This window comes from Caretta caretta, chromosome 2 (assembly GCF_965140235.1).
Source record: "Caretta caretta isolate rCarCar2 chromosome 2, rCarCar1.hap1, whole genome shotgun sequence".
NCBI lineage: Eukaryota > Metazoa > Chordata > Testudines > Cheloniidae > Caretta > Caretta caretta.
Genome location: NC_134207.1, coordinates 270,063,195 through 270,086,483, shown reverse-complemented (window position 1 = coordinate 270,086,483; position 23,289 = coordinate 270,063,195). Strand labels below are relative to the sequence as shown.

At 49.1% G+C, this 23,289-nt stretch overlaps 1 protein-coding gene across 1 annotated transcript; it reads left to right on the top strand.

Moving 5' to 3' along the window:
- The first annotated feature begins 1,531 nt into the window (after positions 1-1,531).
- Positions 1,532-20,453, top strand: LOC142070708 (stonustoxin subunit alpha-like). The gene is made up of 4 exons (XM_075124659.1): positions 1,532-1,630; positions 7,494-7,625; positions 15,311-17,365; positions 19,355-20,453. The coding sequence occupies exons 2-4, from the start codon at positions 7,529-7,531 to the stop codon at positions 19,882-19,884; spliced, it is 2,682 nt and encodes an 893-aa protein (XP_074980760.1). The 5' UTR covers positions 1,532-1,630; positions 7,494-7,528; the 3' UTR covers positions 19,885-20,453.
- Positions 20,454-23,289: the final 2,836 nt, after the last annotated feature.

Genomic DNA, 23,289 nt, shown 5'->3' with positions numbered 1-23,289 from the left:
GGCCTCAGGGATACTCCTCTCCTTGGTAGGGCGCTTCGAGATCTCCTGATAGAAGCACTGGATCAGAGGTAGGATGTGCTGTGACGCGGATGGTCCTTGTTCCAAGGTGCTCCCAGTCTAAGGACAGACAAGCAGAGTGAGGCCGGGAGAAGAGGAATAGCAGTGGGCGACTTACATGCAATCCCCTCAATTCACTGTAAGTAGCACAGCAGGAATGGAGTTTTTAAAAGTCCTTAAATGTTGACAAGCTCGGGTCTTTGCAGATGAGCTCCGGGAGGTTGTATCATGCATTCGGTAGCTGACTTGGAGGTGACTGCGAGAAGCTGACAGATGGGTGTCCATTCAACAGGCCCAGCCCCTGTACTTGTCTCATACACCCAAAAAGAGAACAAAGGAGGCAATGTGGCCCATGAAGAAGAGAATAAGCTTCAAATGCAACATCGCTGTGGGTCTCCATAGCCTCAGACACTCTCACGTCACTGTGTACCGAGCACACCTCTCCACCATGTACAGTAGACATAAGAGTCAGGCTCTGACAAGGCAATGCCCGGAGGGTCACCTTGAGGGATAGGTGAAGCTGGGTACTCAGAGGGCCCATAGGAGCGGCCGGTTTGTATAATTTTTGGTGGTGCCCAGAATGGATCCAAGTCCCGCCCCCCAAACCAGCTTAAAGCTCTGGGAGGGAGTTTGGGTGCTGGTTGCAGGCTCTGGGCTGGGGCAGGGGGTTGGGGTGCAGGAGCGGGTGTGGGGTGCAGGCTCTGGGAGGGAGTTTGGGTGCAGGAGGGGGTTTGGGGTGCAGACTCTGGGAGGGAGTTTGGGTGCTGGGTGCTGGCTCTGGGCTGGGACAGGGGGTTGGGGTGCAGATGGGGCACAGGGGTGCATAGGGATGGCAGGTGGGGGTGGGGGAGGCACTGGGGCAGTAGACAGGGCTGGGGGATGCTCTGGGGAGGGGGTGCAGGGGCTGCAGGCCGAGCCAGGGAAGAGGCGTGGTCCCAAACATTGGTGGAGCCGGACTCCCGGGCCCTGAATTTGCTGGAGCTCAGGCACCAGGGGCCCCTACAACTCGCCACCCTGAGTAACCATGAACAGAGCTGCGCTTGCCAGGTTGTCTCCTGGGTTCTTGTTTTCTGAGAACTGATCTGAGAAGACAACCCTGGTAAACCAGCTCCAAGCTAAAACAACGAGGAGTCCTTGTGGCACCTTAGAGACTAACCAATTTATTTGGGCATGAGCTTTTGTGAGCTAAAAAGCTTATGCCTAAATAAATTTGTTAGTCTCGAAGGTGCCACAAGGACTCCTCGTTGTTTTTGCTGATAGAGACTAACACGGCTGCCACTCTGAAACCTGTCACCATGCAAAGCTCCAAGCTGTTTTCCTGTAAATGGAGTTCACTGACCAAGCAATTCCTAAAGGCCCTGGGCTTGACCCCATATAGAAAGTGCAATGGAAAACAGTTTAATTGTGTAAGATAGAATCCGAAACTGGATTATAAATAGAGGAAACCATGTAAAAGTTCCACTTTTCTGTGAAAGCCCCACAGCTCCGGTGGACGGCGTGCAGGCCGCAGGGACCAGCAGCCCGTGAAGGAAGAATACACGTTGGGTCTCCGAGCTGAATTAACAGCACCAAGGTACCGTGTTGTGTGTGAGTTTGAAAGAGGGGCTTGTAACAGTTGTGAAAGCATTGAAAATTCTCATCCGTGGTTTGTTAAGAGCAGTGGGCGTTTTTACAGCCCCAGTGTTCTGGGCACTTCACACTATGGCCAAGGTTGTCAAAAGTGACTCGTGGAGTCGGGGGCCCGGCTTGACACAGCTCAGAGGCGCCTGACTCTCAGAATGTGCTGAGCACCCCCCCCTGGAAATCAGGCCCCTTGAAGGGTCTCCAGTTGGGCACCTGAAAACTGAGGCACCCACAGTCACTAGCCACTTTTGAAAATCTTGGGCTAGAAATAGAACAACATGGTCCCACCTCAGATAGATCCAGGCTGAGCTGAGAATGACGTGAGGAATACGGGTACCCAACTGTGGGGAGGGAGGGGGAAGGTTACAGCCACACAGACACCTGCACATCCTGGGGACTTACTCTGAACTTTATATTATTTATCTTTTATCAGAATCGAGGCCTCACTGTTTTAGGTGCTGCACAAACACATAAGACATCTGTGTATGTACGCACACACACAGAGTCCCTGCCACAAGCAGCTTAGTTTTATTTTTTTTTTAATTAAATAATAATAATCAATGTTGTTCACTGGCTCCTGGTGGGAATCCTGGAGGCAAACGTGGGGACTGGGTGAGGACTCGGTGAGCTCGCTGGACAGGGCATTCCCAGAGTGGAGGGTATCACCAGGCACAAAGCTGGTTTGGCAGAAGCAGATGAATGGGCACTGAGCATGGCATTCCTGGTGCTGCAGAGGGGATGGCAGGTGACGTGATGAGGGACGAAGTCAGGGGTGCAGAGAGGGCTGGCATTATGCAGGGCTGTGGAGGTGAGGACAAGAAGTTTGAACCACGTGCAGTGAAGTAGGCAAGAGCCAGTGGGGAGATCGAAAGAGGGAGTCGTCTGGTCAGAATGACAGGCTGGGAAGATTATTTTCGCAGCAGCATCTTGCACTGGGGAGCTGTGATGTGGGTATCCGGGAGGCCAGAGAGGGGGAGGTTGCAGTAATTCACGTGGGAGATGATCCAGGAGGACAAGAGGTTTAGCGGTCAGGCTGGAGAGGAAAGGTTGGCTCTTACAGACATTGTGGAGGCAGGAGCAGCAGGATTTGTCCATGGTCTGGGGATGAGATCCAGAGGAGCTGTCTGGGGAGAAGCTGAAATGTAGGACTGGGCAGTGAGAGGTCCCAAAGAGCCAGAGCCACAGAGAGCGAGCGAGAGATGAAACCAAGGAAGCAGGATACAGGGAGATGACGCATGTAACAGGCTGGACTCTGCTCAGTGACTCTGATTTCCTGTCACCCGGCCCCTTGTGAAGTGAATTACACCAGTGTACTTTGGGGTGTGAAGCACTTTCGTTCCTGCTGGGCAATGCTTTACATCCGTTTTGCGCTGGCGTAGGTGACAAGGTGCAGGGCAATGGGGCTCAGGCCCACAGAAGTTGGATTGAACGTGGTAACAGGCCAGAAGTCAGTGAGGGGAAGTGAGGAGGACAGAATGCGCTTGGAGAGGGAGTGACTTTAGCAGCAGCATTTGTGATAGACAGGAGGGGAATGAGGTGAAAGCAGGGAAGCTGGAGATTTTGATACAGTAGAAGATATTGATACAGCCCCTTGGATAATACCCCTGTCAAGCTTCCTCCCCCACTCTGAACTCTAGGGTACAGATGTGGGGACCTGCATGAAAACCTCCTAAGCTTACTTTTACCAGCTTAGGTTAAAACTTCCCCAAGGTACAAATTAATTTTATCCTTTGTCCTTGGAATATCCACTGCCAGCACCAAACTCTAACTGGGTTTACTGGGAAACGTAGTTTGGACACGTCTTTCCCCCCAAAATCCTCCCAACCCTTGCACCCCACTTCCTGGGAAAGGTTTGGTAAAAATCCTCACCAATTTGCTTAGGTGACCACAGACCCAAACCCTTGGATCTGAGAACAATGAAAAAGCATTCAGTTTTCTTACAAGACTTTTAATAGAAATAGAAGGAAATAGAAGTAAAGGAATCACCTCTGTAAAATCAGGATGATAGATACCTTACAGGGTAATTAGATTCAAAACATAGAGAATCCCTCTAGGCAAAACCTTAAGTTACAAAAAAGATACACAGACAGGAATAGTCATTCTATTCAGCACAATTCTTTTCTCAGCCCTTTAAAGAAATCATAATCTAACACGTACCTAGCTAGATTACTTACTAAACGTTCTAAGACTCCATTCCTGGTCTATCCCCGGCCAAAGCAGCCTACCCACAGACACAGACCCTTTGTTTCTCTCCCTCCTCCCAGCTTTTGAAAGTATCTTGTCTCCTCATTGGTCATTTTGGTCAGGTGCCAGCGAGGTTACCTTTACCTTCTTAACCCTTTACAGGTGAGAGGATTTTTCCTCTGGCCAGGAGGGATTTTAAAGGGGTTTACCCTTCCCTTTATATTTATGACAACCCCCACCTCAGAGAGCCCCTAGGCCCCCTCTCCAAGACCCCAGCACAGAGGAGTAACGGGGTGTTCTGGGGTGCGCCAGGGGCTGGAGGAGACATGGCAGGGGCATTCTTACATCTCTGCAATGGCCCAGAGGAATCACTGAGGCAGGGCACAAGTTAAGGCACCCCTGAGCGTACGAGCCACCCCCCTGCACCAGCCGCCGTGCCAGTGTGGGGATGAGTCTGGCCACGGGCTGCAGCTGAGAGGGTGGCAAAGAGAGGGTTAATCTGTATTGATGTTATACAGGGAATAGTGACAAGACACAGCACGAGCCTGGATGTGAAGCATTCTGATATCGCGGTGTGACATTCTGGGGATCCCCCAGAGCAGTCAGGCGGTCTGTCACCATCTGCCTGTGACCGTGGGTCCCTTAATCCTGTGTGGCTCTGGCTCGGAGCCCTGGCACCAGCATCCAGCCCACAGGCAGAAAGGTCTCACCCTGGCTTCCAGCAGCCTCGTTATCCCTGCAGGGTGACCCCACCAGCCCTTCCAGTCCCAAGCATCCCCAAATCCACCTACCCCGAGTTCTTCACTGCCAGACCTTTTCCCCTCTAGTTCCTCACCCCAAAGTCTTGAAACCAGCCCCCCAGTTCTCAGTTCACTTTGGGACACACTCCACACCGTTTGCACACTAGAGACCCATCATTTGTCTCTCCTGGGTTGTACAATGCGAGGTGCTGGGGGTTAGTCTTGTCTGGCTGGGGAGGCAGGTCCTCCCTGCCTGGCTGGCCACCACCCTGCTGGGAGCGGGAGGTGAAGCTTTAGGAACCAGCTCCAGACTCTACATACACGATACATAAATCCCTAAGCACAGCCTGGATCCATCTCGCACAGTGATCAGTAAGTTGAGAACATCACAGGCTTTCAGAAAAGAGCTCACTCAACATGATTATACACAATAGCATTGTACACAATCCTTTGAGTCCATTGCTTGTTCTTAGGGGTTCGGACCCCCTGTTCTGCCCTTGGGGTGTCTGGACCCCATGACACATGGCAAAGGGGGCAGCATTTGAACCTAGATTTTAGTGGGGCAGTAGCTCCACGACAGTTAAGGTTGAAACTCTCCTCCTGTGTAGCAGTCTAAAATCCACCTGCACACTCAACTGCCTTGAAAATTGCTGTGATACCAACAATTTTTTGCACATAGGTGGGGAGGGGGGGTGCTTAACTTCATCAGTCTCAGCTGATGACACCTGTCAGGATAGACCTCAACCAGAGGAGCATCCCTGAGGGAACCAGGACGCAAACTAAAACAGAGATTTATTTGTCAAAATCAGCGCTATGAACGGCCCCCGAAACGAAGTGGAAGTGAGGTTGAGGCTGTGGAACAGACGTCCAATAGGAATAGTGGGGGCAGACGGACTAGTTTTAAGAAGGAGCTTGGTAAGTTTAGGAACGGGACGATATGACGGGGCTGCCTACGGTATCAGAGGACTGGACTCAACCCAGGAGGTTCCTTCCAGCCCTATGTCTTATTGTTCCCGAATCAAACCACAGCTTAATAATACCAACTAATTATACTTCCCTGAATGCTCATATATAAGGCTATGATTTCGTCATGGTAAAGGCCACGGACCAGTCAAGGCCAATAAAAAAAAGTCACAGCCTGTGATCTGTCCGTGACTTTACTAAAAATGCCCCTCACTAAATCTTAGGTGCTGGGGGAGGAGGGGTGCTCCAGGGGAGGCTGCTGCTGGGGGGGGTGCTCCGACAGTCACTGCTGCTCCTGGGGGGCTGGCGGCCAGTAGCCCCACCGCCGCTGCTGCTCCTCCAGGCGGGGGGGGAACCCGGGGCCCCACCGCTGCTGCTCCTGGACTGCTGCTCCGTGGCAGGGCCCGGGATCAGTTGTCTGGGGCCGCCGAAGCAGTGGCCAGAGTGGCTGGCCCCGGGGTCACCCAGGTGCTGGGGCAGCCCCAGGGTCAGCTACACCAGCCGCTGCAGCTGCAGAAGTCATGGAGGTCCTGGAAAGTCATGGACTCTGTGACTTCCAGGACCTCCATGAAAGACTCACAGACTTACTCATATATAAGCTAACAATCACATTTTCATCCTGCTCAATAAATATCAGTTGACAATTCCTAATACTAGACAAATAATTTTCTAAATCATTTGAAATCTCTCAGCTACAATTGTGGGGTACGGCATTTTGGAAAGAGGGCACAGCTGTCCCGTGCGCATGCTAGGAGTATTGCTTACGTAGTGCGCAGCTACTAGTGTGCGTCAACTCAGTGCCAACGTACCCCCATGTGGACAAGGCCCGAGTTTCATACATTCGCTGAGATTAAACTTTAAAACAACCCTCTGTAGGGCACATATCAAGAGGAGGCTGGTGTGATGGATTCTGGGGTAAACGTGTAACAGGAAGACAGTTGGTGGGTGGCTTGCGGTTCTGTAAGTGTAGGTAAGAGACATGAAATGGAGCCGTTCCCTTTAATTCTCCTCTGGGAATGGTCTCGGAGAGGGAGATTTCCTTATGCTATATCTATTGGCAGATGTTCCTGCTCTATTCCAAGGTGCAAGGCCTGAAAGGTGTACGATTTTATTTAGACTTTAAAGTAGGGGTGGGCAAACTTTTTGGCCTGAGGGCCACATCGGGGAATACAAATTGTATGGCGAGCCATGAATGCACACAAAATTGGGGTTGGGGTGCGGGAGGGGGGTGTCCCTTCTCTGGCTCATATGCGTGGAGCGGCCCCCGACTGTCGGAGCGGGGCCATGTGGCTGCTTCCGGGAGCTCAAGCAGCCCCCAACCCGGCACCCCGGCTGGAGCGCCAGAGCAGAGCAAGCCCCAGACCCTGCTCCCCAGCGGGAGCTCATGGGCCAGCTTACAACGGCTCGACCCGCGGGCCATAGTTTGCCCACCCCTGCTTCAGAGGCATGCTCTGGCTTGCATTAAGTAAGGGCTGTTGCCTCTCTTCTTAACCATTGGGCAGCAGGTATTTATGGCTCCCTGGCTGCAATTTAGCCCCCTATCAGGACATCCAGCTTGCTGGCATGTCACAGCGTTCTTTCAATACGTCTGGGATCTTACATGAGAGCAGCAAAATACAACAGTTGTTTTGCTTTGTGGCTTACATCTCTCTAAATTGCATCAAATTATAACTATTTCCCATTCTTCCTAATAGGAACAATTCCTTTGAAATATAAAATTTAGAATTCATAATCTGAGGCAAGAAAAGGGAGAGGTAAATCTCTGAGTGACTTTCTTCCTCTCCTGTCCCCTGTGGAGACTAGAAGATCCATCATTCTTTTAAAACCAAGGCAATGTTCGGAAAAAGCTTTGAAGACTGAAGCCAGTGACTCGATTCTAAATCTGCTCCCCAGAAACTTAAGTGTAACCCCAGTTCTTTCTTGCAGGTCAGACAGAGGAGAGAGCATCTGGGTGTGGAACAATGGCCGGATCAGATGACACCATTGCGATGCCGGCTCTGGGCCGCCCTTTCCAGCTGGGGATGCTGTACGACTGCCGCAGTGACTCCCTCATCCCAGGTAATTGTCACCCGGGGGGAGCCCGGGGCCCAACTTAGCGTTTCAGGAAAAAGAAGCATTTGGCACCTGTTTCTTTTAGGAACATTTGGGTTTGGGATTTGAGTTGGGGAAAAAACAAAGGGCATCCAAACCTGCCCGGGTACTGTCCTGCTGACCCTCCTTACAGCACTGGCTGCACTAGGAGAAAGGAGAAACTTTCCATCCACTCCCCTGCCACTGCGATATCTCTGCAGCCCCACCCGCATGGCAGTCGGCCTAGGAAAGGGGGACAGTGCCCCCGAGCTGGCTCATCCCCCCATTTCCACATGGGAGGGGTGAGGTCCCGGTGAGAAGGGTCCTCTCTACACACAGATCTTCGGGGCATGAGGGGACCCATTAGAAGGAAACACTTCAGCTATTCACACACATCACTGTGACCCATATGAACTGTCCCCACCCCGGAAAAGGCCTGGCATCGCTGTGGACAGCTCAGTGAAAACACCCACTCTGTGTCCAGTGGCAGGCCAAGCCGTGAACAGGGTGCTCGGGTGCCCGAGGAACAGCATGGAAAATGCCACCAGACCTATTCCAATGGCATTATATAAATCAACGGGCCACGCTCCCCTGGAATGTGTGCTCCGTGCTGGCCGTCCCATCACAAAGAGGGTATCACAGAAATCGAGGCAGTTCGGACAATGATGATAAAAATGACTAGAAACCTGGGGAGAATTTCACAGGAAAAGACAAAACAAAATATTTCATACAGAGACAAGAATAAGCTGGAGGTGAAACAGGGATACAGAAGAATGAATGGGCTAGAGAAGGTAAATAGGAAAGGGCTAGAGAAGGTAAATAGGAATGGGCTAGAGAAGGTAAATAGGAAAGGGCTAGAGAAGGTAAATAGGAAAGGGCTAGAGAAGGTAAATAGGAAAGGGCTAGAGAAGGTAAATAGGAATGGGCTAGAGAAGGTAAATAGGAAAGGGCTAGAGAAGGTAAATAGGAATGGGCTAGAGAAGGTAAATAGGAAAGGGCTAGAGAAGGTAAATAGGAAAGGGCTAGAGAAGGTAAATAGGAATGGGCTAGAGAAGGTAAATAGGAAAGGGCTAGAGAAGGTAAATAGGAAAGGGCTAGAGAAGGTAAATAGGAAAGGGCTAGAGAAGGTAAATAGGAATGGGCTAGAGAAGGTAAATAGGAAAGGGCTAGAGAAGGTAAATAGGAATGGGCTAGAGAAGGTAAATAGGAAAGGGCTAGAGAAGGTAAATAGGAAAGGGCTAGAGAAGGTAAATAGGAAAGGGCGAGAGAAGGTAAATAGGAAAGGGCGAGAGAAGGTAAATAGGAAAGGGCTAGAGAAGGTAAATAGGAAAGGGCTAGAGAAGGTAAATAGGAATGGGCGAGAGAAGGTAAATAGGAAAGGGCTAGAGAAGGTAAATAGGAAAGGGCTAGAGAAGGTAAATAGGAATGGGCGAGAGAAGGTAAATAGGAATGGGCGAGAGAAGGTAAATAGGAAAGGGCGAGAGAAGGTAAATAGGAAAGGGCTAGAGAAGGTAAATAGGAATGGGCTAGAGAAGGTAAATAGGAAAGGGCTAGAGAAGGTAAATAGGAATGGGCTAGAGAAGGTAAATAGGAAAGGGCTAGAGAAGGTAAATAGGAAAGGGCTAGAGAAGGTAAATAGGAATGGGCTAGAGAAGGTAAATAGGAAAGGGCTAGAGAAGGTAAATAGGAAAGGGCTAGAGAAGGTAAATAGGAAAGGGCGAGAGAAGGTAAAGAAGAAGTACCTATTTACTCTCTCATAGAAAAATAACAAGGGGACACTCAAAATTAAAATACAACTAGTTTAAACTCAATAAAGGAAATACATTTTAAAGCAACATAATTAGCATGAGGAACTCACCCCACCAGACATCACTGAATCATAGAAATTTAGGGCTGGAAGGGTCCTTAAGGGGACACCTAGTCCAGCTACCTGCATTGAGGCAGGAATAAGTGCACCAGGGCCATCTCTGAGAGGTATTTGTCTAACCTGTTCTTTAAAACCTACAATGATGGTATCAAGAACATAAGACCGGCCCTACTGGGTCAGACCAAAGGTCCATCAAGCCCAGTATCCTGTCCTCTGACAGTGGCCAACGGCAGGTCCCCCAAAGGGAATGAACAGACAGGTTATCATCAAGTGATCCATCCCCTGTCACCCAATCGCAACTTCTGGCAAACAGAGGCTAGGGACACCATTTTCTGCACATCCTGGCTAATAGTCACTGATGGACCTATCTTCCATGAATCTATCTAGTTCCCTTTTGAACCCCATCATAGGATTGGCCTTCACAACACCCTCTGGCAAGGAGTTCCAGAGGTTGACAATGCTTTCCGTGAAAAATTTCTTTCTTGTGTTTGTTTTAAACCTGCTACCTATTAATTTCATTTGATGACCCCTTGTTCTTGTATTATGAGAAGGAGTAAATAACACTTCTTTATTTACTTTATCTATACCTCTCATGATTTTATAGACTTCTGTCATATTCCCCCTTAGTTGCCTCTTTTCCAAGCTGAAAAGTCCCAGTCTTATTAATCTCTCTTATACAGAAGCCATTTTATACCCCTAATCATTTTTGTTGCCCTTTTCTGAACCTTTTCCAATTCCAATATATCTTTTTGAGATAGGGTGACCACATCTGCACGCAGTATTCAAGGTGTGGGCGAACCATAGATTTATATAGAGGCAATAGGATATTTTCTGTCTTATTATCTATCCCTTTCTTAATTCTTCCCAGCATTCTGTTAGCTTTTTTGACTGCCGCTGCACATTAAGTGGATGTTTTCAGAGAACTATCCATACTGACTCCAAGATCTCTTTCTTGAGTGGTAACAGTTAATTTAGACCCCTTCATTTCATACGTAGAGTTGGGATTATGTTTTCCAATGTGCATTATTTTGCATTTATCAACTTTAAATTTCATCTGCCATTTTGTTGCCCAGTCACCCTGTTTTGAGAGATCCTTTTGTAGCTCTTCGCAGTCTGCCTGGGACTTAACTATCTTGAGTAGTTTTGTATCATCTGCAAATTTTGCCACCACACTGTTTACCCCTTTTTTCAGATTGTTTATGAATATGTTAAATAGGACTGGGCCCAGTACATATCCCTGGGGGACACCACTATTTACCTCTCTCCATTCGGAAAACTGACCATTTATTCCTACCCTTTGTTTCCTATCTTTTAACCAGTTACCAATCCATGGGAGAACCTTCCCTCTTATCCCATAACTGCTTATTTTGCTTAAGAGCCTTTGGTGAGGGACCTTGTCAAAGGCTTTCTGAAAATCTAAGTACACTATATCCACTCGATCCCCCTGTCCACATGCTTGTTGACCCCCTCAGAGAATTCTAGTAGATTGGTGAGGCATGATTTCTCTTTACAAAAACCATGTTAACTATTTCCCAACAAATTATGTTCATCTATGCGTCTGACAATTTTGTTCTTTACGATAGTTTCAACCAATTTGCCCAGTACTGAAGTGACATTTATTGGCCTGTAGTTACCAGGGTCACCTCTGGAGCCCTTTTTAAAAACTGGCATCACATTAGCTCTCCTCCAGTCATTTGGTACAGAAGCTGATTTAAATGATAGGTTACAGACTACAGTTAGTAGTCCTGCAATTTCACATTTGAGTTCCTTCAGAACTCTTGGGTGAATACCATCAGGTCCTGGAGATTTATTACTGTTTAGTTTATCAATTTGTTCCAAAACCTCCTCTAATGACACCTCAATTTGGCACAGTTCTTCAGATCTCAGAGTAGCAGCCGTGTTAGTCTGTATTCGCAAAAAGAAAAGGAGTACTTGTGGCACCTTAGAGACTAACCAATTTATTTGAGCGTGAGCTTCTGTAGCTCACGAAAGCTCATGCTCAAATAAATTGGTTAGTCTCTAAGGTGCCACAAGTCCTCCTTTTCTTTCTTCAGATCTGTCACCTAAAAAGAATGGCTGAGGTTTGGGAATCTCCCTCACATCCTCAACAGGGCAGACCGATGCAAAGAATTCATTTAGTTTCTCAAGGCTGAATCCCAACTCTGTCACTCCGAGTGCAGAGTGGGGCACGCAAGGATTTTAAAAATTAATACTGGCCACTCCAGGCTTGTTTTAAACTCCCAAGGTTACAGCTTCTCTCTGACCTTGGCTTGGTAAATGCTGCCACCAACCAAATGCAAGAAACACCCAACCCCTTTCAACCTAGGAAGGAACACTTGGGAATTCCTCCCTATGGGGTGCCCTCAAGCCCTTTCACCCCAGCTGAGAAACAGTCTGGGAACAGCTGAGAAAGAAAACAAAGGAAATTAGCTGTGGCTACCAGCTAATCAAACAACTTGCATAAACCTCTTAGCACACCAAAACTCCAATTCTGTTCTTAAAAAAGGAAATTTTATTAAAAATAAAAAGAAAGAAAATGCATCTGGAATTTAGGCTTCTGCTAGATTTTAAAAGAGCAATTCCAAAAATCAAGCACCCAAAATAGCTTTCTTGTGGGTTTAGCTTAAAGGTTACAAGCAAACAAAAGCATCTGGGGTTCTGACAGAGGAGTCCACAAGCCAATAAGAAATAAAATAAATAACCCTAATCGCATCTGGCTAAACACGCTGATCTGTTTACACATTGGAGTTCAGATAAGTCATTCTAGGCATGATCCGATGACTTATAATCTGGGGTGAGCTGAATTCGCGCCGGTTCGCGCGAACCGGGTGTTAAATTCTGAACCAGTTTTAGAACCGGCTGTTAACCCGCTTCCCTGCAGGGGGCTTTGCTGGGCTCCGGCCGGGAAGTGATGTGATTCCTCCTCCGGCCACCGGGGGCGCTGCGCTGCGGGAGCCACGTGGGCTGCCCCCCCGGCCCTGGGGCTCCCGCTGCTGCCTGGGGGGTCCCCGGCTGCTCTGCTGGGCCGGGGCTGCGTCCTGCTGCTCGGGCTGCTCCCCGCGAGCCCCCACCCCCCTGCCCGCAGCCAGCCCCGCCGCACGCACTCCCTGCCCTGCCCGCAGCCAGCCCCTGCCGCCTGCACCCCCTGCCCTGCCCTGCCCGCAGCCAGCCCCTGCCACCTGCACCCCCTGCACCCCCTGCCCAGCCTGCAGCCAGCCCCTGCCCTGCCCGCAGCCAGCCCCTGCCGCACCCCCTGCCCACAGCCAGCCCGTCTCCAGCCACCCCCACACCCCCTGCCCTGCCTGCAGCCAGCCCCTGCCGCACCCTCTGCCCTGTATCCAGCCAACCTCTGCCGCACGCACCCCGTGCCCTGCCTGCAGCCAGCCCGTCTCCAGCCAGTCCCTGCCGTACCCCCTGCCTGCAGCCAGCCCCTGTCTCCAGCCACCCCCACACCCCCTGCCCTGCCCGCAGCCAGGCCCTGCCACCTGCACCCCCTGTCCTGCCCACAGCCTGTCCCTGTCTCCAGCCAGCCCCACACCCCCTTGCCTCCAGCCAACCCTGCACCCTCCTGTCTCCAGCCAGTTCCGCACCGCCTGCCCTGCCCACAGCCAGCCCCGCACCCCCTTGCCTCCAGCCAACCCTGCACCCTCCTGTCTCCAGCCAGTTCCGCACCGCCTGCCCTGCCCACAGCCAGCCCCGCACCCTCCTGTCTCCAGCCAGCTCTGCTGCCCCCTGCCCCGGCCCTGCCCACAGCCAGCCTGGCCCCCCTGCCTCCAGCTAGCCCTGCCCCACGCCCCTGTCTGCAGCTGTCCCCATGTCCACTGGTGTCCTGCAGTTCCCAGGGCAGTAACCCTGCACACCTGCTTCAATGAGTGGGGAAGGGAGCAGCTGGGACCCACACTTGTGCACACCCTAGGGTGACCAGACAGCAAGTGTGAAAAATCAGGACAGGGGTTGGGGGGTAATAGGAGCCTATATAAGAAAAAGACCCCAAAACCAGGACTGTCCCTATAAAATTGGGACATCTGGTCACCCTAGCACATGCCCAGGGCATGGCGGGGACCCACACGTGTGAAACGGAGGTAATTTCTAGGTCAGGCCCATCTTTTTAAAAAAGAACTTTCGGCAGGGTTAACATACATCCCTATTTTCCCAGACAGGTCAGGCCTTTTTGTTCTTAAATCGCCATCCGGGAGGAATTTTTAAATTTTAAAAATTCCTCCCAGGAAAATACGGACCTATGGTAACCCTGTTGGTACAAAAAATACATACTGAGGCACATCCCTCAGGGAACAGGTTGTTAAGATTTTGGCAGCTCATCACTGCTTATAATCATACCTGGCTTAGCTGCTTACAACATGGCTGCTCTGTCCCTCCAGAGAACAACAGACAAAGGCAAACTTTCTTTCCCAATTTTAAAAAGTTCTAGCCTTCCCATTGGCTCTTTTGGTCAGGTGCCCACTTTTTTTTTCTTTACCTGGGGGACTTTTAACCCTTTACAGGTAAAGCAAGTAAAGAACAGCTATCAAGAGGGATTTTACAGCTAACTGATTGGCTGGGTGTCCATCAAAGGGAGCTACCCCCACTTTATTTATCACAGATGGGGATTCCACAACCTCCCTTGGAAGTCTATTCCAGTGCTTAATTATCCTTACAATTAGAAAGTTTTCCTAATATCTAACTTAAACCTCCCTTGCTACAGATAAAGCCAATTACTTTTTGGCCTCCCTTCAGCGGACATGGAGAACAACTGATCACTGTCCTCACTGTCAACAGCCCTTAACAGATTTGAAAACCGTTATCAGCTCTGCTCTCAGTCTTCTTCTCTTAAGACTAAACATACCCACTGTTTCTAATCTATCTTCTATAGGGCAGGTTTTCTAAACCCTTTATCAGTTTTGTTGCTCTTCCCTCACCCTTCTAGTTTGTCCAGATTTTTCTTGCAGTGTGGCGCCCCAAACTGGACACAATACTCCAGCTCAGGCCTTTCCAGTGCTGAGAAGAGCAGGACAACTACCTCCCACCCCACAATTATATTAGCCTTTTGCACAACTGCATCCCATGGTTGTCTCATATTCAATTTGTGATCCGCTATAATCCCCAGGTCCTTTTCCGCAGTACTACTGCCTAGCCAGTTATTCCCCATTTTGTAACGGTGCATTTGATTTTTCCTTCCTAAGTGTAGTACTTTGCACTTGTCTTTATTGAATTTCATCTTGTTGATTTCAGACCAATTATCCAATTGATCAGATCATTTCTAATAGAAGTCAGAGTAGCAGCCGTGTTAGTCTGTATCCGCAAAAAGAAAAGGAGGACTTGTGGCACCTTAGAGACTAACCAATTTATTTGAGCATAAGCTTTCGTGAGCTACAGCTCACTTCATCAGATGCATCCCTGTAGCTCATGAAAGCTTATGCTCAAATAAATTGGTTAGTCTCTAAGGTGCCACAAGTCCTCCTTTTCTAATGGAAGTGATATTTCAATCATCAATATAGCACTTGCTTCCTGGGACAGTGTACTCCTGAGGGGGGAGTGAACTCAGTCATTCTGGAGAGGGATATATGAAAAAAAACAGAAAAGATCACATCTTCCAAAGTCCTGTAAGAAGCCGGGGGCAAGGGAAGTTTGTTAGCGGTGTAGTTCAGCCTTGACTTGGCACATTTGTATGTTACCAGGTCAGTTTACTTGATGTCCTTCACTCGTTATTTTTCAATCTCAGAAATGAGACACAATTAAAGGATGGATAGATTCTGTGTCCTGTGCATCTATCAGTTACGTTACCATGTGTCTGTCTCTACTATTCCAGGGATCACGCTGTGGGGCCTGGAACAGCTTCGCAAGGATGTAAACACAAAACCACAACCCAAGACTGAATTTGAGATCATCGCATCCGACACCATTGAAGAGAAGGCCAATGCCCTCAATGTCACAGCCTCGCTGAAGGCCAGTTTCCTGGGGGGGCTGGTTGAAGTAAGTGGATCTGCCAAATACTTAAATGACACCAAAAAATCCAAACAACAGGCCCGAATTACTCTCCAGTACTCTGCCACAACAAACTTTGAACAACTAACTATGAACCATTTAGGACCAGAGAATGTTTCTTATCCTGCTGTATTTGACCAAGGCACCGCCACCCATGTGGTCACGGCTGTGCTGTACGGGGCTCAGGCTTTCTTCGTGTTTGATCGGGAAGTTTCTTCTTCTGAGAATGTACGTGAGATAGAGGGAAAGCTCCAGATTGCAATTAAAAAGATACCCATGTTTTCCATAGAAGGGGAAGGAGCTGTCAAAATGGATGAAAGTGAAAAATTAAATGCTGCAAAATTTAACTGCAGGTTCCATGGTGATTTTGCTCTTGAGAGAAATCCAACTAATTTCCAAGATGCCATGCAAATATACTCCACCCTCCCCAAGCTGCTGGGTGCCCAGGGGGAGAAGGCCGTACCAGTGAGAGTCTGGCTGTACCCGCTGACCAAGCTGGATTCCAGAGCTGCTCGGCTGGTGCGTGAGATCAGCTTTTCACTGATTTCTGATGCTCAGACTGCTCTGGAGGAACTGGCAGAAGTAAACATGCGATGCAATGACATGGTGAAGAGTCCGATTGCCACAAGCTTCCCCGAAATCAAGCTGAAAATCCAGCAGTTCAGAGATCTGTGTAAGCAACACAGACAGACTTTCCAGAAACAGCTAGCAGGACTCTTACCGTTAATCCGTGGAGGTGGAAAAGAGGAAGGGGCTCTGGTGGATATTTTATCATGTAAAAACCAGTCACCATTCAATACTCAGAGACTCAGTGAATTTCTGGATACAAAGGAAAAAGAGATGAATTATGTGAATTCCTACCTTAGGATCCTAAGCAATGTAAAAGTGGTGTCCTCTCAGAGTGAACTAGATGAAATAGTACTCAACCCTGAGCTTGACTTCATTGTCTCTTTTACATTCACTTCACTGCATGAAGAGGAGCCATATTTATCAGATTTAAAACAGTGGCTTCAGACCCAGTATATAAAGGAAACTTATGATTCTGCAGCAGCCAGTTCTGTTGCTGAGAAACCAAAATCCAAAATGTGGTTTGAGGAACAAGAAATTAATAGAAAAGCTCGAAAATCTGCAAAGTCCCTTTCACGTTTTGTCAGTGTCAACAAATCTAACGGGAAGATTCGGTTCATTGTGTCCTCTGTTCCAGACAAGGACAATCCAGGCACTTCCATTTACCTGTATGAGGAGGGAGAGCTGATCAGCACCAACTTTGAGGCTCCATCAAAGCCTCTTCCTCCCCTGATTGATGGAATCAAACATGACCGTGTGCAGCTCAAGTTTAACCCAGCAGCCTATGGAAGGGCTGAGATATCCGGCTATCGGGCAGAGTACAGAATTGTAGGACAGGAGAACTGGACGACTGTGAATGTAAATAACACGCAAGAGACATTCACAGTAACAGGGCTACGTGCAAACACCGAGTACCAGTTCCGATACGCTGCAGTGAGCAAACCAGGGCTCAGCGAGAGCAGCGATGTGAGTAATCCTGTGAAGACTCTCCCTCCTACCAGCCCGCCTGGGAAGTCTGTAACAGTTATTGTAGATTCATCTGCCATCGCCCTCACCTGGGAGAGTCCAAGTGTCATTGGAGATGGAGTCAGAATAAGGGAGTATAAGGTGGAATATAAAGAGGAGGCAGGAGATACAATTCAGGAGGGGAAAGACAAATGGCTGGAACGAAGGACAGAAAAGAGAACCGAGTTCTATAGCATTGATGGACTGAGTCCTGAGACACCCTACAGAGTCCGGGTTTCGGCTGTGTGTGCGGATGGGGCTGTGAGTGACCCAAGCGAAGAGACTTGCATCTCAACCCTAAAGAAAGGTAACATTTAAATATATTTGCATATTTCTTCCCACCCGAAACACAGGACTCTGGAGTAGTTCATTCAGGTAAAACTATATTTATCTTTGGAAGAAAAATTGAGATGTCCCAAGTGTATAATGTAGGCGTGACTTCAGAATCAAACTATTTCTTGCAATTTAATATCTGAACTGGAGTAATGCATACAGGGCCCAACCCAACCACCGGGATCTGCTGGGGACTGTACAAATGATACTGAGCTGTCAGGTCTGGTCAAGTTAAGGTACCAACTAGCTTTCTGTGAAAAGCTTCATTCTTCTAAGTGCTCTAAAATTGTCATGGTTACATGGATTGCCTTGAAATTTGATGTGCCTCGGGGGGCACTGGCTAGGGTCAGTGATCCAAATCTGAGATCATTTGACCAAGGGGTTCCTGGGATACAATCTCCTCTCCCTCCCGCCCCCCCAACTCCCTAAAAAAACCATAGTTTTTAAAGGTTGACATATTCTACCACCGTGGTTTTGCCCAGACCTGGGGATCAAGCCCTGGCTCTGATCCTGCCACAAGGGTCTCACTGACTGGAGGATAACACGCAGAGAGTGAACGGCACCCACTAGGCCTCTGGGGGGAGCAACATTCAGAACATTATTGGACAGATAGTACTGCTCATGAACTAAGGGGATCATACTGAGCACAGAGGAGCCAAGAGACTCTGGAGGTGGAGAGTTTCCACTGTAGCTGGATAGGGCTCTGTAGATAGGGCAATTTCCTGCAATATCACTGAAAGATCTTATTGTACTAACTGTATGTACTGCTGTGGGCCAGGATTGTGTATAACCTCTCTAGTGAGGAGATGTGATGGATGTAAGACGTGGCGGTTCAAAAGGCTGTATTGAAAATGTGCCAGACAAGTATGGACTTTTGGGACAATAAATATTAAGTGGATTTCCTGGGGAGTCCCTAGGGCGAGGTTAATGCAAATTACTTACCTCTGGTCAATGCAAAAACCCAGCTTTTTGAAGTTAAGCTCTGAGGGGAGGGTTTTTTCTGTTGATTACCTGTTACAGAAGGCAAAGATCAAAGGCCAGAGTTGGATAAAGATATGGCTGATCTGCCCAGCCATTGCTCTGGTTCTGGATCTAAACTTCTAACCCCGGAGAATACCCAGATGTGGGGTTTGAAGGACTAAAACCTTCTAGAGCTGTAGATTGGATTTGGGGGGACGGGGAAATCTCAGGTCAGCTTTCGAGCTTTATTGTTTTAATATTTATTCTCTGTCATGCTTTTACCTAAAAGAAGAAACGTGGTTGCTTAGAAGGAGCTGTGTGGAAACATATAGCTGTGGGCAATGCACTGCTCGTTGTCTTCAGAGAGAAAGCAAAGCGCAGGCCCTGGCCTGTTTAGACAGTCTGGCTTGCTGGGGATATCCCAGGGTGAGGCAGGGAGCTGTGCAGCCTTAAAAGCCCACACAGGGGCCGGGGAGAGAGGGGGACACACACACACACACGCAGAGGGCCACAGCCGCCCAGATCTCCTCCTATCCCAATCACAGATCTTCCAAGATGGTTCAATTTATTCCTTCACCCTTCAGTACAGCAACACCTACCACAGGGATTACAGCTGCAGTGCATGCAGATAATTCCCAGAGGCCATTGCCAGCTCCAGAGGGCAGAGTTAAGGTTGCGAAGGTGTTTACCTGAACTCGCTATCTCCCAGCATTCACAAGATTCAGTTTTGCTGAACTGACTTTCTTGAGGGGTGCAAGGTCTCACCAGGCATCTTAACGCTGCGTTAGTGAAGTATTTTTGCCATGTTATCTCTCTCTCTGTGTCGATAGTTAGCTGTATAAAGAGCAGCACCGACTGGCATACATATATGTTACACAGTATTGTTCCGAAGTGGGTGAGTGCAGGGGGGAAGATTCTGAGGCTCAGGTCTGGCCCAGCCGATCCTTTCGCTCTGTCATTGACCCATGTGTGCCGATAACGCTCTGATTCTGTCTCTCCCCAGCGAATGTGACTCTGGATCCAGACACGGCACATCCTGAGCTCGTCCTGTCTGATGATCAAAGAACCATGAGCCGGGGCCCCGAGAACCAGATGTTGCCTTACAAACCGGAGAGATTTGATTATTTGCTGAGTGTGCTGGGCTCTGAGGGCTTCACCTCGGGGAAACATTCCTGGCAGGTGAAGGTGAAGGGAGGAGTAGCCGGAGACTGGGCTGTGGGGGTAGCTAGACAGTCTGTGCTGAGGAAGGAAGAGGTTGGCTTTACCCCCGAGAATGGGGTCTGGGTGGTGCAGAAATGGGGCAATGCCAGAGACTATCGGGCTCAAACCTCCCCTGTCACCCGCCTGTCCTTGAGTAGAGAACCCAGCAGGATCCGGGTCTCTCTGGACTATGAAGGGGGGTTGGTGGCATTTAATTATGCTGATGATCTGGCCCCGATCTTCACTTTCCCACAGGCTTCTTTCAATGGGGAGAAACTCTTCCCTTTCTTCTGGGTCTGGGGTGGAGGATTCCAGCTGAGCATCCATCCCTGAGACTCAGGGTAGCCCGGGGCCCTGTCAGTACCATACAGAGCAGGCTAGACCCATCTCACGGTCCTGCAGTGACTGCCCAGTCTGCTTGTTCTCATGCTGTATGGTTCTGTAGGATTATATCCGTGAACAGGGTCAGAATGGGCACCAGGAGCTCCTCCCTTTGAGCCCTGTGCCGGTCTTGGCCAGAATCCCCCGTGGTGCTCACTGTCTGAAAGGGGCAAAGTAAAACCAGGGCTCTCGCCCGGCATCTCCACCCCCTCTTCCTGTCAGGGCACAAGGCTGGCAGCTCACTGCACTGTCTCCAGGTCCTCATCAGGGGGCTTCCAGCTGAGCCACGGACAATTGCTCCACTCGCAGCATGGGCCCTTTGCACAGTCTGAGGGGGCAAAGGCAGAACCCTGCCCCAGGATCAGCCCCTACCATTGTGCTAAAATGATTACTCACATCTTCTCTCTGAGTTGCTCAGAGGTGTTTCTATCCTACTGTAAACATGTCATTCTCTTGCAGTAAGGAATGCAAAGTCTTTTAGCAGCAGAAATTATGAAATAAAATCCTACTTTCTGCTTTCAGACCATTGTCAGATTGTGTGTTAGGTATATCTTACAATGAAATGTGTTGCTTTATGCCAGAGCTAATCAAAATTTGACATTTCAGAAAACAAACAAATTCCTTCACCAGGAGTAGCAGGCAGATCGTTCCCATGGCTATTGCCAGCACCAAGGGGCAGAGTTATGGTTGCATGGGATTTATCTGTATTTCCTGGTTTTCAGAGGTCTGAGGTTTGCTGAACCTGATGTCCTGGAAGGACACGAGAGACCACCACATATGTTGTATTTTGTACTACATTGAATATTCATTAAACGATAAGTGTTTTCTTTTTTCGTTGACTCCATCACAATAGTTTTCAGGGTGCCCACCCAGTTAACTGATAGAAGTTCTGATTATTGCAGATTCAATATGGATCTCATAGTTTTGGGGTTCAGAGTGTGAATCCTTGTGGGATTTATTGTAGTGCTGTTCAAACTACAATGACGTTACATCTCTCTCTCCTGCTGATCCCACATCGTTGTGGAGGATCTTCAGCGGCTAGCGTTAGAAGAGCTATCGGAATAATCCACTCAGTCCATTATTCCTATAGTAGGCACCCTTTACTAGACGGGCCTCTGAACTGTCTCTCTGTAGTGTCCAGTCCTCTCCCGGAACACACACAAGTTATTAAGTTCATTGCTCTTTTAAAGAGTCAATACACGCAGCTCATTAATTTCACTGGGGTTCGACAAACGCTCACTTTAATCACAGCACTGACCTGGTTTATAATAAAGGTAAAACAAGTTTAGTAAACAAAAGTCATAGATTTAAGTGATATCAAGTGTAAGGTGTAAAGATAGGAAGGGTGATGAACAAACAGAAGTAATAATACGCTTTCTAATAGCTAAGACCTAACTTAACAAGCTACAGACATTGTTCGAGGCACTTTCCTCTCCAGTATTCCTTTCCCAGCAATGGCTGACTAGCTTTTTGTCAGGATGCTCACAGAATCCAAGGTGCTGGTTTTCCTTGTCTCCTCTGGTGAAGGATCACTTAGGGGTTTGCTCCACTTCTCTTTATAGTCCACTCTACCTTGGCAATATATTGTTCTGAAACGTAGCTCCAGATACAGGTCCTTCTCCCTGCTGGGTGTGGATGCTGTGCTGCCAGGAGTGGACTCCATGCTGTCTTCTCCCGCACTGGAGATTTTTCCAGTGCAAAGGATCTTGTCGTGCAACCTCTGATACAACTGAATAGCCCATTGAATTTGCCTACATCTGGGAATTTTTAGGCCTAACACATTTTCCAAGCTAAAGTGGTTGCAACATTACTGTATCATCTTGGATGGTGCATGGCTTCTGCTGCTGCAGGCAGCCACAATCTGCCCGCTGCTCAAGAGATACCACTCCTGAACCCAGCATTCCCATAGGCTGGGGAAACCCCATTATCTGGCCCACTCCCCGTGCCCATTTTCTTCATCTGTTGCTGGGGCCAGAAACCATTCTTGGTCCTCACAGCTCCCCACTCTGGATCTGAACGGGCTCCCAGCTCCTTCTCCCCTCAGCACCTCAGCTCAGATCCGTGATATAAAAGAGAGGTGAACCCACAGTGCAGGACTCCTCTGTCTATTACCTCTCTGGTGCTTTGACACAAGGAGCTTCGGGACGCCTCCTCCGCCAGCCCCGTGGCAAGGGGACAGCAGCTACCTCTGCGGGGGGCAATCTGCTCTATGGAGGGACACCGCCAAATAAAAATTGCATCTGCTCACTCCAGCTCTGCTGACTATACGACACGTTCTGTGGTGTGAACAGGGGAACAGCATCACCCAGGCAGAGCTTCTGCCAGACACTCGTACAGCATCGCCCTCTGCAGAAAGGAGCAAAGATCGTTTTCCCTGACCCCTGTTCAAGAAACCAAAAGGCCTGGCTCCAGACCTGAGCCAGAAACCCACCCCAAACAAAGCACACGTTTTCTCCGCTCTTTCCACATCAGAGACCTGCAAACAGCTTGCCTTTCGCAGGACATAGAGTCCTGGGACTGCGGCCAGGAGTTTTTGAGCAAGTAAGATCGATAGATGAGATGAGGCCAGGCTGTTGTCCATAAGCAGCACCCCATCTCCTCCTTTGCACATACAATGCTCAGTGCAGAGACACGCCCCTGGGGTTTCAGGTTTGTGACGTATCCCACAGCATGGCAGCAAGTTTGTCTGACACCCCACAAAGCTAGAGAGATAGAAACCAAAAGGGTCTCAACCAATCGTGCCGGAACCCGGGGGGCCATGTTGCCCCCCAAACTGCAAGCCTTGGGCAGGTGCGAAGTGGCACCGGTAGGGCCTACACTCCACAGCGGAGGTGCTGCTCTGCTCCTGCCCAAGGCTTGCAGTTTGGGCGGGGGGGGCAACATTCTCCCCTACCCCCCAAATTACACCCTTTCTAAAAAGTGGGGGGCATGACCCCCAGCCTCCCCGGCTGGCACTGGTGGGCCCCCCACCCCCACCACTTCTACAAAGGTTCCAGAATCCTTGGTTTTAGGAGGCTTATTCCTTCACCCTCTCACTTCCCTGGTCCTTCTTGCATGAATGGAGAGCAGCAATCCCTGAAGTCCAAAGGTGCAAACAATCCAATGTTTATTGGGGTGAATTTCCAGCAAGCATGAGTCCAGTTTCCTTCCTTAGTGTCCCCGTTCCCAGCTCTGACCCCACAGAGCCTTACACCTGTGTCCCTGTTCCCATTTCCCCCTTTAGCCAAACATGATTCCAATTTCCCCCCCTCCCCCCACTTCCTGATTGACTGCGGACTATATAGTAAAACTTGAGTTCTGCTTTGCTATACCTTAACCAATCATTTCCCTGAAATTTAACTAACCAATTGTAACATG